The 15828-nt window shown below is 51.3% G+C and overlaps 1 protein-coding gene across 1 annotated transcript in view; it reads left to right on the forward strand.

The window, feature by feature from the left end:
• Positions 1 to 6005: 6005 nt before the first annotated feature.
• Positions 6006 to 15828, forward strand: part of VSTM2L (V-set and transmembrane domain containing 2 like) — a 105089-nt gene continuing 95266 nt past the window's right edge. Inside the window, exon 1 of the mRNA XM_081196747.1 lies at positions 6006 to 6544. Within this exon, the coding sequence (XP_081052873.1) occupies positions 6433 to 6544 (112 nt within the window). The 5' untranslated portion in view covers positions 6006 to 6432. The remainder of the gene's footprint in view (positions 6545 to 15828) is intronic.

The raw sequence follows: 15828 nt of genomic DNA on the forward strand, positions 1-15828 counted from the left end.
AGTGCAAGTAGATAAATAGGTACCGCTCTGGCTGGAAGGTAAACGGCATTTCCATGCGCTGCTCTGGTTCACCAGAAGCAGCTAAATCCTGCTGGCCACATGACCCGGAAGCTGTATGCCAGCTCCCTCGGCCAATAAAACGAGATGAGCACCGCAACCCCAGAGTCAGCCACGATTGGAACTACCGGTCGGGGTCCCTTTACCTTTAAATATAGAAGCACACAGAGGTTTGTATATGCTTTGAGCTGGGAGCATTGCGGTGTCAATGGCAGACGCAATTCTGTTTATTGTACCCAGAATTTAGTCCCAGGAATTGACAAGGAATGTGGTGTGTGTGTGTGTGTGTGTGTGTGTGTGAGAGAGAGAGAGAGAGAGAGAGAGAGAGAGAGAGAGAGAGAGAGAGAGAGAGAGATGGACAGAGGAATGAAAAGTACCGTATTTTTTGCACCATAACACTCACTTTTTTCCTCCTAAAAAGTAAGGGGAAATGTCTGTGCGTGTTATGGAGGGAATGCCTACGGGTGGCATGCCTACGGATTTTCCTCCTCTAAAAACTACGTGCGTGTTATGGTTGGGTGCGTGTTATAGAGCGAAAAATACGGTACATTTTCCCCCTACCCCTTTTCAACTTTGCTTCTTCAGTCAACTCATCCAGCATCTGAGAACTCTTAGCTGTGTTTGTGGGTGGGTGATACCCTGCGGTTCCCCCAAAAATTCTCCAGGGGACGTTGGAAAGAAGGAACCAAAGTTTAGCTGAGATAGTGATAGCTCACCCATCACCAACAGGGCCTCCAGTAAGCTGGGTCCCACCTGCTCGACTGGAGTTGCAGAGCAGCCGCCCTCTCCTCCCTGCAAGGCAGGATTGGGAAATGATGCCTTGCCTCAGAGGAGGAGTCACTGCTGCCATCTAGACAGAGGCCCCCTTTCTGCCCTTGGCCACCTTACCTTGATAAGCTCCTTTTAGTGCATGTTAAAAGGTCTCTCTCGCACACCTTGCTCTACTCATTGTTAAGAGCTGATACATTTAAATAGGCTTCCCATGAATCAGTGCTGTTGCCGAGTTCTCTCTTACACACACTCCCCCCCCCCCCCCCGCTTGTGGCAGTGATGGATGAGCCAAAGGGAGCCATTTAGACGGTTCCACATATAGCCCCAACCCACATGGTGAATGATTTCCAATGCCGGCTTTAATTTATTTTTAAATGAAATTTGCTATTGATTCTGGATTAAAAGAACAAATCTTAGAGCAGTTACTACTGACAGGCTATGAGGGAAATCAGGGGGGACTTTTCCCTATGGCGGGAAATGGCACTCCTCTCGGGCATGGAGAAAACCAACATTGAAATGCAAGGCAGCTGATCATTAATCCCATGTCTCCTTTTTCTAAATTAAAAAAGGGCAAATAACCAAGATCTTCTCTGGAATCCAGATGCTGAGAGGCAGATGTGACAAGAAAAAGGCCTGAATAAAATGTATTCAAAAAGGAAAAAGGGAAGGGAGGCTGGGGCCGCAAATGTCAGATGCAATCCTTGCCTCACGTGGGATTGGAGGGTCCAGAGTGAAGTGGGAGCACACAGATAAAGTACATGGTTTGCACCCTCAAGATGTTTGCCTTGGTTCCAATCTAAAGGGAGCTCCAATCTAAAGTCTTTCAGGTGTCAGACTTAGAGATGCCCCGTGTATGCGCCCCAGTCCCAGTAGCTGGGAGGCCAGTATTACAGAGCTTGGCATCTTCATATTTCCATTCTTGTTGTTGTTGTTTAGTCATTTAGTTGTGTCCGCCTCTTTGTGACCCCATGGACCACAGCACGCCAGGCCCTCCTGTCTTCCACTGCCTCCCACAGTTTGGTCAAACTCATGCTGGTAGCTTCAAGAACACTGTCCAACCATCTCGTCCTCTGTCGTCCCCTTCTCCTTGTGCCCTCCATCTTTCCCAACATCAGGGTCTTTTCCAGGGAGTCTTCTCTTCTCATGAGTGGCCAAAGTATTGGAGCCTCAGCTTCAGGATCTGTCCTTCCAGTGAGCACTCAGGGCTGATTTCCTTCAGAATGGATAGGTTGGGTCTTCTTGCAGTCCATGGGACTCTCAAGAGTCTCCTCCAGCACCAGAATTCAAAAGCATCAATTCTTCAGTGATCAGCCTTCTTGATGGTCCAGCTCTCACTTCCATACATCACTACTGGGAAAACCATAGCTTTAACTATACGGACCTTTGTTGGCAAGGTGATGTTTTTCATATTTTCATTAGAGAGCCACATCTTCACCAGATGAAGTGGGAGACCATGTTAGTTTGGATGGCAAGGGAGTCAACGGTGTGCTAAAGGAGGATAAGGAGGCTGCAGAGATAAGGAGGCAAGTCTGCTGGGGGCATTGAATTGTTACAGCAAAAAGGGGTTGTGAACTGCTCCAAAAGGACTTCTTCAAACTGAACGAGTGGACAGTAAAGTGGTGAATGCAATTCAATGTAAACAAGTGTAAAGTGATGCATGTTGGGGGAAAAGGTCTTAATTTCACATAGACACTCCTGGGGTCTGAACTGGCAGGATTGGACCAGGAAGAAGACCTGGAGGTCATAGTAGAAGCTCAGTGAAGATGACCCAGTGTGAGGCAGCTGTAAAAAAGGGGGGGAATCCTTAGGGAAGGAATTGAAAATAAAGCTGTTGATGACATAATTACATTAAACAAATCTTTGGTTTAAAAAGGTACAATTTTAAAAGGTTCAGAAAAGGGACACCAAAATGATCAAGGGGATAGAATGATTCCCCCATGAAGAAGTGTTATAGTATTTGGCGATTTTTAGCTTAGAGAAAAGGCAAGTAAGAGAAGTTTTTTAAGTTATTCAAGACATGGGGAAAGTGAATAGATAGAAGTTTTTCCTCCTCTCTCATAACATTAGAACTCATGGACCTCCAGTGACTGTTGGAAGATTTACGACTGATAAAAGAAAGCCATGCATAGCACAGTTAAACTATGGAATTTGCTCCCTGGGGAGGCAGTGATGGCCACCAACTTGGATGGCTTTAAAAGAGAATTATACAAATTAATGAGTTGCAAGTGACTACTAACCATGATCACTATGTTCTGTCTACCTTCAGTTAGTTGGCACCCATCTGTCACAGAAGACAATGGAAGGGTGTGCCCTTGGGGTCAAAGTCAGCCTGCTGGAGCTTCACTTCTGAATTGGAGTTGCTGGAAACCTCAGGACAGGAGGGTGTTTGCAGGCTTCCTATGGGCACCTGGTTGGCCACTGTGCAAAGGAAGTGCTGGCCTGATCAAACATAGCTATTCTTGTGGCCCTGTGGGCTCATCACCATCAAGGAGAGCTTTGAATAGTCAACCAGGGCAGCAGAGGTGGCAAGCAGAGGGCCAAGTTGATGCATAAAGGAGATACAAGGAAGGTGACCTGGGGTAGCTCTACCTGGAGCAACTGTGCTCTGACCAAGGACAGATGTCTGTATATATCCCAAGCACAGCTGATGCCCATCTTACTGTTGGCACGTTGCCCTTCCCTTCCCTAGCTGAAGGACATGCATGGGAAGGTGAAGATGCTCTGGATTGGGGCTGCACACTGTGGTGTAGCCTGGGGCTGCCTCACTTTGTGTCCGTGGCCACTTCAGCTGGGGATCTCTAGAAAAACAGATAACCTTTGTGGACTGGTAAGCCAGCGTAGGAGGGATTTCAGATGCCTCATCTCTCAAAGCTAAGGGGCTGCTGACACATTTTCCTTCTCAAAGAGGACTTGGTGAGGTTCTCTGCAGATTCTTACCTGAGGATTCTGGAGTCCTTTTGCATGCAATCACATGTGATCATGTGCTGCTCCTGAGCTGCAGCCCTTCTCCAGCACTTTATTTGCCCATTGTTAATGGAATAATAGAATTGAAGGGGTGGAAGGGATGTCAAGGGTCATCTAGTCCAACCCCCTGCAATGCAGGAATCACAGCTAAAGAATCCCTGAAAGACAGCCATCCAACCTCTTTAAAAACCTCCAATGAAGGTTTTCTCCACCTGTTATTGTGGTGAAGCATAGAGAGATTCTTCAGAATTTTCCTGATCTGCTTGGTCAGTGTGAACACAGTGACATTGTCCCAATATTGACTCATTCCCATAAATCTGGCACTGTGCAGAGGTCTTCTATCTTACCGCATTCCAGAAAACTTTAAGGAATTGGGTTGAGTAACTGCAGTGCTGTGTCATGACCGCACCAGGGAAGACTGATTATTCACACAGTTACAGGGAGAACTTAACTTTTGCATTGACCTTGTCACCTGAGGACCAAGTAAGGGCTGAGGCTTTCCGTAGCTAGGCTAAGAGCCAGTGTAGTGTAGTGGTTAGGGTTTCAGACTAGGACGAGGGTTCAAATACCCCACTTGACCGCCATGAAGCTTACTGGGTGACCTTGGGCCAGTCACTGCCTCTCTCCCTAACCTACCTCACAGGGTCGTTGTGGGGATTAAATAAGGAAGAGGAGAGAACCATGTACACCTCTTTGGAGAAAAGGGTGGAATGTAAACACAATACATACATCATCAACATCATCATCAACAACAACAATAGTCCCAGAGTGGCTTAAGAACTGAACACGTAGTGACAGACCTCTGCTGCCCTCTTCCCAGGGGCCTGCTTAGTCCATCAGCCTGACAGCTTGAATAGGCCCTAAAGGTAAAGGGACCCCTGACCATTAGGTCTAGTCGTGGCCGACTCTGGGGTTGCGGCGCTCATCTCGCTTTATTGGTCGAGGGAGGTGGCGTACAGCTTCCGGGTCATGTGGCCAGCAGGACTAAGCCGCTTCTGGTGAACCAGGGCAGCGCACGGAAATGCCGTTTACCTTCCTGCCGGAGCGGTACCTATTTATCTACTTGCACTTTGAGGTGCTTTCGGACTGCTAGGTTGGCAGGAGCTGGGACCGAGCAACGGGAGCTCACCCTGTCACGGGGATTCAAACCACCGACCCTCTGATCGGCAAGTCCTAGGCTCTGTGGTTTAACCCACAGCGCCACCCGCGTCCCTGAATAGACCCTAAAGTTGACCCAGATCTGGAAAGGAATTCCAATCTTGCTCGGGGAGAAAGGGCGCTGTCCCTCCGCTCAGGTGCTGAAGCCAATCGAGCGCTGTCCACAGACATGGTGCTGAAAGCCCCCGTCCTTGGCCGCTGGCGCTGCGGGAGCTGTCCGCGGGCCGGTGCTGAAGCGGTTTGCAGCTGCACCGCCATGTGCTCCGGGCCAGCTCCTGACCTCTGGGTGCCGTCAAGCGACAAGGCCAGGTCCCCTTGCGAGCAACGGTGCAGAGCATTTCCCAATTGTTAGGGAACAGGGAACAGGATGAGTCCCCGTCTCCAAGCTCAGGAATGCACGAGCTTGCAAAGAAATGCGCTTTGTTCTCAAGGCAGGCAGGCGCGTTCCTGTTAAAAATAACACCATAAATTATATATGGTGATAAATAAAGCAGGAGAGATCTAATCCACTTCCCGGGCGTGTCTCGAAGAGATACAGCACCACAGAGTCTGATTCTGTAGTAAAGGTGGGGCGCCTTGTAGGCAGCTGGGGAGGACGAGGGGGGCATTCAGCTGCTCCCCCTTCCCACTTCACCTCCTGTCTACCAATGTCAGGTCAATCCTCCACGCCGATGCATGTCCTGGAAAGCATTGAGGCGGGCGAGATGGAGCGAAGGGGATAAGGACTGGGCTCTTAGGTGGGCTTGAACAGACCCCCCCAGCCCTGTCACCAGAAGAAAATGTGAAACCACCCCCCGCCCACTTTTTAGGTAGTGAAGTGGGTGGGGGAGGCAACAGTAGAATCGCTGCCGAACTAAATTTCACGGGTTTAAATACACGAGACGTGCACACCCTCATGTTAGGTGCCCCCCTTTTATTTTTCAAAAGTCAAGCATCTTTACTGCCCCCCAAGCAGAACAGAAGGCGGAGAAAACCGCCGCCTGTTCTGGGGAGCTGCGGGTCTCATCCGCGCGCCCACTTCCAATTTTGCAAGACGGTGCCTGTCTCTCCCCCCTCATTCCCCCCCCCCCCAGGCCAGGGACGCGCCGCCGCGGCTTTAAAACCGATCCCCTTGGAGAAACTTTGCCGATCAATCAAGCCCTCGGCCGGATCCCTCCGCCGGACGGCAGAGCGAGCGAGCGAGGCGCGCGGCAGCCGCTGCACTGTGGCGCCCTCCGCCGTAGGGAAGAGTCCCGCAGTCTTCGGCTGGCAGAGCGGAGCCGAGGAGGAGAAGGAAGAGGAGGAGGAGGAGGAGGCGAGCGGGACGGGGCGAGGCGAGGCGAGGCAGCGGCGGCTCAGCATCTTTCTCCGCGGCTTCAGCACCACCCGGAGCAGCGGCGGGGGCGACGGATCGGGCGGGGGCCGCCGGCTGCTTCTGGCCCTCCCTGATGTGAGACGGGCGGCGGACGGACGGACGGGAGGAGGAGGAGGACGACGACGAAGATGGGGGGCGCCTTCGGCCTGACCCTGGCCCTTTGCCACTCCGTGGGACTCTACCTGCAGCTCGGAGCCTCCTCGCGGCCCCCGCAGTGGGAGAACCAGATCTCGGGCAACGGTGAGTGGACCGAGCGGGGGTGCTGAGCCGCAGGGTGGGGTGGGTCCTATGGGTGCCCCCGCACCAAATGATCAACTGCTCAATATCCTTTCGCTCCGCATAGTTCGCTTTGTAACCCCCCTTTAAACACCCACCCACACCCAGCTTTGTAGGGCACAAAGTCGTATCTCTCCCCCCCCCCCATTTTTCATGGGTGGCGTGTTAGTTACCCCGTGTTAGTTGCTGCGGGGGGGGGCAAGTCCGGAGCGTTGGCGCAGAGTCCGAATAGGGTTTCTCCGGGAGCGGTGGCAACGGGCACCCCCTGGCGTCCGGGCAGAATCGTGCCTCTGCCCAAATTGGGACCGCGAGGCAGAATGTGGTTCTTCTCCTATTGCTGTCTACGACCAACGCGTCCCCCCCCCCCCTCACCCATTCTTAACTGCTCGGGATGGAAATTGCGAGTCCTCCGGTTGTGGATTGGGAAGTGGAGGCGATATAATTTTTGCCAGTTTGCGGGGCGTTGATTGGGGTGGAGAGAGAGAGAGAGAGAGAGAGAAGAGACCCGGACTTGGTTGTTTGTAAGCGGCAAAGCGATAGTGAGGGCAGGGCTGGCGGCGCGGGGGAGGTCGAGGCAACCTCTTTTCTGTCCACGAAGGGAGGCAGAATCAGTCCTGGCGATTCGGTACGGGAGGCAGGATATGCGCAAGTTAGGAAGAGAACTTTTTTTATGCGGTGTGTGTGTGGGGGGGTGTCTTTCCTCGAAATCCCACCCTTTGTTTGGAAGGAAGACTGGGAGACCCCTCCCCAGGGAAACCGCTCTCCAGTTTGGCATAGCTGAGCAGGAGATGTATGGGAGGAAGAGAGGCTGCGTGGCTGTTGGGGGGGGGAGAGAGCCCCCAGTTAAGCATATGGAAGAGTCAGAAACCTCACATCTGGGCCGGATGTGTGCACAAAACCGAATCTATGAGGGGAGGCACGCACACTACATGTACACAGGCACAGACAGATTATTTCTAACTTCTGGAGTTTCTCTGTAGGGCGTCCTTCCTTCCTCTCTGCCCCACTTGTGGCCACGATCTTGGTCCACATTGCAGGGGGTTGAACTAGACGACCCTTTGGATCCTCTCCTACGCTACAATTCCATGATGTTGTGATAAATACTTTCTGTCCATAGGGAGTCAGCAGGTTGGAGAGGGTGGGCCTTACCTGTGGAAGGTGGGAAACACCTTATTCCAAAGCAGAAGGTCCCACTTTCAGTCCCTGAAGGAGTATCTACACACGGCTTGGGATGTCACCCTTACCTGGAATCCCAGGAGAGCCCCTGTCCCACAGCTCCGAGGATGCTCCTGCCCAGAGTAGCTCTTTCATGCTCTTAGCATCTGCCCAGTTTTCCAACACAGACACCCAAGAACTCAGGTGGAGTTTGAGCATCCCCTTGCAAAGCCTGGCTGCTCAGGATGCTTAAAAAAGAACCCCAAACACCTGGGTGCCCTCCTGGGTGGTTTGGTCCCAGAGAAACTGCCAAGGGGGCACCCTGAACTTCCTTCATCAAGGCAGGAGCCTGAGGGTCTTAGCTGACTGCAAACAGCGTGGTGGCAGGAGAAGGCATAGAGGGTCTCCAGACAATAGCCTTGAGCAGGCACCACCGCAATGGCCTTCCTTAAACCTCTCAGATAGCAGAGGAGGAGGAGGCAGGAGTGTCCTGTGTTGTGCCCAGCTTGTGGGCTTCCTTGAAGGCATCTAGCGGGTTGCTGTTGGATGGAGGGCTCTGGACTACATGGATCCTCAGTCAGATCCTGCATCCTTCCACCCACCCTGGTGCCAGCACCAGCTGGGGTTGGAGATTTTGGAATGGCACAACTCCCTTCCTTCACAGGCTTGCTAAAGTCCAAAGACCTCCTAGAAAGTGTGTAGGACTTTTTGGAGCCGGGGTTAAGGTGAGGATGAGCTTGGGCACAAATCCAGGAAAGAAGCTGAGGGAGAAGGAAGAGGCTGCATCCTCTTTGGGAACAGCAAATGAGCTGAGTGCCTTAAGATAAATAAATCAGGCACCACAACAAGCTGAAAAAACCAAGGGGAACCCTATATAAAAAGGAACACCCCCCCAACCCTGGATGTGGTGGGAACCAGATACACCCCCGGAGGAGAGGCAGCAGTTTGAGCTGGCAGTGTTTGGGGAAGTGTTTCCATCACCCTGCTTTTTTCCCTTGCCTTCCATAACACTTCTCCACTCCTCCCCCTCCATTTGCCCAGGAAGCCAGTTTCTGGCAAGGGGAAGAGGTGCAAGCTGTGTTAGCAACTGGTGGGGCTGGGGGAGTTAGTCAACTTACCCTTCTGGGGACAGAGCTGGCTGCTTTCACTGACCTCTGGTGCAGAAATGTCCTGGAAGTTTAATATCACCCTGTTGCAAGGCAGGGACTGGACCGGATTGCATTGCATATCTGGCTGTGCAGTGGTGTGAGGCTTAGGCAGAGGGGAAGGATTTCAGTGGCGCGCCCATTAGGGAGCAGGCCCCAGGCAGCTTTCTGGGTGCAGCAATCCCTCCTTGGCTTGACCAGCAGGCTCTATGAACCAGCCTGCCTTTCCTAAGTCTGGAAGAGTCAGAGACCCATTTGTTAGGGGGTGCTGTGTTTTGTTTCTTGCAAAGCGGGGAAGCAGCGAGAGCCCCAGTATTGCAGAGCCTGCGTCCAAGAGTAGTTCTGCAGCAACTCACTTAATCACAACCAAAAGCCTTTATTAACGAGGCTGAGGAGCAGTGAGTAAGTGGGTCGTGTATAATAAGCCACTCGCGATCAGTAGGTGAATACCAATTTGAGGGAAGTGCAGCTTGCAAGGAACTGGTATCAATGGCTGTTTAGCAGATTGGAGATTGGCCATTTCATTACTTGCTGGAACAGCTTCCTCCTGGCACAGCGAGATGGGGAGGCGGAGGAGGCGGAGGCCACAATAACTCCCTGGGAAGCAAGGAGCATGAACCACAGAGCTGGTGGTGACGTATTGAAAAGAAGGCAGGGGCAGAAGGGGACTGGCTAGATAATCTCCACCAGTGACACCTCCTTTTGGCCGTCATCGTGACACCTTCCCTGAACTGGACTCGGGCAAAGCCCTGGCTCAAAGGCTGGGGGAACCAAAGGGATGGGTTTGCTCAGGCAGCTCCCCCACCATGAGGTGACTTCAGGCAGTCACAGGCAAACCTGTGAAGAGAGTCTCACAGGAGGAGGTAAAAAACCCCAACCACCTTGAATGTGTATGTTGGTGGAGATTGCATGAACCTATTCCAGGCACCACACAAGTCCAGGAGATAGAGGACACTGTGTGGAAATGGAGGAAGACTGAAGCCCAATAGGCATGGTGGGATCAGGAAGGGTGTGAGTTTAGGGCTACAAACATGCCAACCCTTTTGTAGCGCACACAAAAACATGTGTTTTCTCCATCCGGAATCATTCGTGCACATCTTCCCTGCTAGCTTTTGACCCTTGAGATGTATGTCTTTATGACTGTGTAAGCTGTTTCCAATTGTTTTTGATACTGTATTTTAATGCTGCAAACCACCCTGGGACCTTTGAGTGAAGGACAGGTGATTAATGACAAACATAACCATGGATCCTGCCATCCACTTGGGTGTGGGGGATTACCTGATACACATTTGAAAAGCCTCCCCTTGATTAGGCTCTCTGTCCCTTTTCCTTTCTGCATGTGCTCCAGATGAATGAAGAAGGAATTATGGGGATTATGATCTTGCTATATGACCACCCACAGCGTCATTGGGGAGGTGTGGATATGCCCCCTCCCTGCATTTCTGGGACCACCTACATGTGTTTTCAAGTGGATGCAGTAATGCAGAATCAGTCTGTGGTGAGCTTTTGTTTTCAGAATGAAACCAGCTTCTCAAGAAGCACTTTTCGGGGGCAAGAAATATGCAATAGATTTAGGTTGGGGGGGGGGCTATGTAGGTGGTGGGAGAGTGCTCCGTCTCCATTGATTCTGGAATAAAATGCTGGGTGCACATAGCCTGGGAAGGGTTGAAACAGAAGAGCATCTCCTTTGCAGCAGAAGGTGGCAGGGTCAGTCCTTGCTGGTATCTTCAGGAAGGGCTGGGAGAAAACTCTGCTTGCAACCCCAGAGAGCTGCTATCAGCCAGTGTAGACAAGGCTGAGCTCGATGGACTTACTCAGTCCATCTTATACTGGTTCTCACTCAGTATAAAGCAGCTCCCTATGTTCTAAGCCAGCGGTTCTCAACGTGTGGGTCCCCAGATGTTGTTGGACTACAACTCCCATCATCCCTGAGCTCTGGCCTTGCTAGGTAGGGATGATGGGAGTTGTAGTCCAACAACATCTGGGGACCCACGGGTTGAGAAAGGCTGTTCTAAGCCAAAGAGCAGCAGGGAGCAAAGAGGGGAAGCCCAGTGGGAGCTGCTGACCAGCCTCATGGCAGCCGCTGTAAAAGAAGGCAGGAAGAAACTGGGTGAGCCAGACCCAAATGAAGCAGGGAAGTATTGAGGGCAGGTGGGGCCTGATTCCTGACATGCACCAGCAGGTGGCCCAGTTACTATTCCAGTAATAGAACCATAGAACTGTAGAGTTGGGAGGGACACCCAGAGTCATCCAGTCCAACCCCCTGCAATGCAGGAATCTCAGCTCAAGCATCCATGACAGATGGTCATCCAACCTCTGCTTAAAAACCTCCAAGGAAGGAGAGTCCACAACCTCTCAAAGGAGTCCATTGTCAAACAGCTCTTACTGTCAGAAAGTTTTCCTTGATATTTAGTCAGAATCTCCTTTCTTCTAAGTTGAAGGGATTGGTTCGAGATCAGGAGAAATCAAGCTTGTTCTCTCTTCTATGTGACAACAATTGAGATATTTAAAGATGGCTATCATAGCTGTTGTTGTTGTTGTTGTTGTTGTTGTTGTTGTTGTTGTTGTTGTTGTTGTTGTTGTTGTTACCTGGTCCATCTGACTGGGTTGCCCCAAACACAACAGTAACACCATAAGGCTGCAGAAGAGAGGCCAGCGTGCGCCCAGAAGGAAAACCACAAAGCTGAAACTCCTTAAGCCAGGAATGGCAGAGTCTGTGGCTCTCAAAGTATCATAGGACTCCAACCCTCATCAGCCCCGGTTGGTGTGGCTGATCATTGGGGATGATGGGAGCTGTAGTCAAGCTGTTCCTCTCCCCTGCCTGAAGCCCACAGCCTCTTGCAGGAGAGACTTCCCTTGCCCGTGGGGACCAGGCACACTCCTCCCTACACCTCCAGGACCGGCTGCTTGATATTTGCTGCTCTGCAGCTCCACTGCTGCAAATGGCCAGAGGGTGTATTGCATCTCTCAGGCTCAAGTCCCCTGTGGATTTATGCAATTGCTTTGAGGAAATTGTTGCAGGGTTCAAGCTGAGCTGCCTCAAACAGCTTGGGAGGCCCACTCTGAAAACTGCATCTGGTCTCTGAAAACTCCCCAGGAACTCATTTCCACGATGCTGTTGGGTGCAGGTCCAGCTTGGATTAGGTCCTGTGGAAAAGCATTAGGGCAGGGGCGTCTTTTTTGCCCAGGAGATTGAGGAGGGGGCTTTGCTCTGGGTTAGGCTGCAGGTCTCGGTAGTTTTGTAGATCACAGGAGCTTGTTGCCCACCGCTATGCAAGGGACTGTACTGCAAAGATCACTTCTCTGCTTTCATCGGAGTTCTTGAGTTGCTCAGTCTACACACCAAGGTGTCATGAGATGGGAATGAAACATGGTGATTTAACTTGACAAAGTTATTGGGATCAGGTGGAGATTGGCATAGCACTGACTGTGTCCTTCGCAGTAGGATTAAGCCACCCAAATATCTCTTGCAGAAGACACCACCCAAACTCCTCTGATGCCAGTCGGAGGCTTCAGTTTCAGCCCATTTCCCTGTCAGGGTTTTTTCCTGTGTAGCTAAAGGACACCTTGTGCTGAAACTCCAGCCTTTGACCTTCCATCCTTCACAGGTTCTTCTCTCTTCTGCCTGACCCACGACCTCTGCAAACTACCCAACAGACCCTCCTTGCGCCCGGGTCTCAGGGCCTCCTTTCTGCCCACCATAATTTCCCAATGTTGCAGTGAGCATGTAGCCAGTTAGAATCCCTTCTTTCTTTAATTGGTCAGCAGGAGTGGATGGAGTCCCCTCCTCCCTCCCTCCCTTTCCCCCCTTGAGCTTCCTGGAAATGTAGGCTGTGTGCTCTGCCAACCAGGCAGGCAGCAAAACAAAGCCTCCAGCTCGGCGTCTCTTTCTCTGTGTCCAGCAGCTAGCCAGGCTCCAGGGCACCCCAGGAGGCAGGTTTTACTGCAGTGCACATCCCTGCTCCCTCCTTCCTCCTCTTCCTCCTCCTCTACCTCCCTGCCTCTTAGCTTTCCCCTTCAATTATTCATGCCTCCATTGCTGGCAGTCAGCGAATGCCCGGCGGTGCCACGCCTGCTTGCCCTCCTTCCCTGCCAGCAAGAGACTTTCCTCTGCCTGAGCCTGACAGCGGACGGGCATGCTTTGCTAGGCAGCTACAGGAGAGTAGCACCAGGTGTGTGGCCATCCTTTCCCACTGCATTTTCAATCTCCATCGATAAACCACTTAGTGTAGTGGCCGGACAATTAAGAGCCCCTTGCTGGACCCCTGTCCTCATTTGGCTGCTCTCCCCTTTGTCTCAGCCTCTGATGATTACTCTCTCCATTATCTCCCTGCAAACACTTTGCATTCAGCTGGATTTCCTCAAGCTTCCAGTGGCGAATTCTCCGCCCACCTGTGTTTTCCTGCTGCTGTGATGCAGGCCTTCATCCAGTGAAATTGCTTCTGACACAACTCCCCACCCCCACCCCATAAAATGTCCCAGCACCCCATCTCCCAGCCCTGAGAGGCTTGTTTGCAATGGCCAAGATGGAGGGAAGTGGGATTTCATTCCTAGTTTTGAATTCTCAAAACATGTGCGACAGCAAAGCCAAGAACTAAAGCCAACCCCTTTCCTTGCCTAGCAGAGATGAGCTCTGTTTGACACCGTGGAATGTGGCTTCCTCGGTTCCTATGATACTGAGTCAGGTTATTTGTCCAGCATTGTCTACTCTGACTGGCAGTTGTACCCCAAGGTTGTAGATAGCAGACAGGGAATGATCCCGGACTCTTTCCCTTGCAAATAAGGTTTCTGCTGCTGAGACAGTTGAAGAAGACGCAGAAAGAAGACTGAGAGGGGAGGAGGAGGAAAGCAGCTGAAAGGAGATAGCAGTCAGCATTTTGCAACCAGCTCTCCATCTTCCAGCTGTTTAAGGTTTAGGTCAGTGGTCTGCAGCTGGTAGCTTGTGGATCAAATCTACCCCATGTCATACTGGTTGACACACAACCCCTCAGTGCCCTTCTCTTGGCTAAACCCCAGAAAGGAAAACTGCCCCAACCAGAACCTGCGGTGTGGATTTTAGCTCAGGATGCTTGATGGAGGCAGGCGGGTGGTTTGAGTGATGGCTTCTTGCCTATGACCCCCCCCCCCCAAGTGGCCCACTGAGGAGGCTAGTGGCCACCCACAGGTTTCAGGCATACCCAAGGTCACAATCACACACCCATGACAAGGCAGTTGGAGAGATGCTGGGGTTGTAAAGAGCATGTTTTCTGGGTCTTTTGCACGGCATCCTTTTCAGCCTTTGCTAGGTCTACAGTTACCTGCTGCAACATCAGTAGGGCAACGGATGACGAGGTCCCTGGGATGTTTTCGCCATATCTGGCAGGAAGTGTGTTTGTGTCCTGTGCAAGCAAAGCAGCAGCTGCCCTTGAGATGCTGGGTCTCCATCCACCATCACCTCTTGTTTAACCCTTGGTGGCAAGGAGTGGGGTGTTTTCAAGACCTGCCATGCGTCACACATCTTTTAGCCCCTCACCTGCCCCAATACTTAGTGCGATAAAAGAGATGTCTTCTTTTGAGGCCTCTCACACACAATCTGTGCACTGAAGTGGGTGAATAGAATAGAAATCAGGACTAATGAATAGAAATCAGGACAGAGAAACAAAACACCCATTGCTGGAAGCCACAGGAGGGGAGAGGGGTCTTGTGATAGAATCCTGTTTGCGGGTTTCAAACAGGCACTTGGCTGGCCACTGTGAGAACAAGATGCTGGGCTAGAGGGGCCACTGGCCTGATCCAGCAGGGTCTTCTCGTGTTCTTGTGTAAGTCAATGGTGACTACTCATGCTTAAGCTACCTGGACTAAAGCTCTGGTGGTTTTGTGAATGAACAGACTCTTCTCAGTGTGTGAAGTAGCTTAGCGTGTTGAGTTGGCAGCCTTGAAATCCTCTTCTGCTGTGGTCCTCGGTCTCTGACTGGGACGTGCTGAAGCAGCCACAAGCAGGCAGGCAGTCTGGAGGAGGCTGGCAAGGTCTTGGCCTTCTCACTGGGGCCGGGCTCAGGAGTGACATCCAGAAGGTGGGCAGGATACTCAGCACACCTGCTACCCTATTCATTACCTCCGTCGTCAAAACCTGATTAAAATCTTGCTCCTGTAATAATAGGTTTGCTTTATTTATTTCACACAATTAAGGAACAACATGAGGGTAAAACAACAACAACCCTCAAAGTGGTTTTACAAAAATGGCAGAACAATAAAATCATCAGTAAGAAAAATTAATATTAATAATTTAAAACTTTCTAAAAGTCTGTTAAGGACAGATTAAAACTTGCATCAACTTTCTAAACATCTAAAGGTAAAGGTACCCCTGACGGTTTGGGAGCTCACCCCATCACAGGGATTCGAACCACCAACCTTCCGACCGGCAAGCCCAAGGCTCAGTGGTTTAGACCACAGTGCCACCCGCATCCCTTAGAACACTTGGGTAGGCTTGTCTAAACAAATGTGTTTTTAGCAAGCACCCAGAAGGGCTCGGCGAACGCACCTGCCTGGTGTCAATGGGCAGGGAGTTCCAAAGTGTAGGTGCCCCACTAAGAGATTGAGTCCTTGCAAATGTGGAATGGGTATTATGTGATGCCTCTAACAGGGGCAGTTCTGCTGATCAAAGTAGTCTAGTATATGGTTCCTGTTACCCCTCTGGCTCCTATGAACTAGCTCTTTCCAGTGTTCTCCTTTTTAAGATTCATTCCAGGACTCTTCCCTCTCTGCAGGCTGTGGTTTTATGGATGTTCAGAAGGCCTGCTGTCTTGGATTTTGAAAGCCACTTCTATGTGTAGATCTGAGTTCATGGGTGTGTGGCACACAGGCCACTTTATTAATGGTGCTCTGTGAATCGTTGAACGAGGGACCCTTCCTGCTTCTGGATGTTTTCACAGGCAGATCTCTTTGTCTTTCTCACAACGCTTCTCAAAG

Source organism: Podarcis bocagei (genome assembly GCF_964188305.1).
Source record: "Podarcis bocagei genome assembly, chromosome: 5".
In the NCBI taxonomy this organism is placed as follows: Eukaryota; Metazoa; Chordata; class Lepidosauria; order Squamata; family Lacertidae; genus Podarcis; species Podarcis bocagei.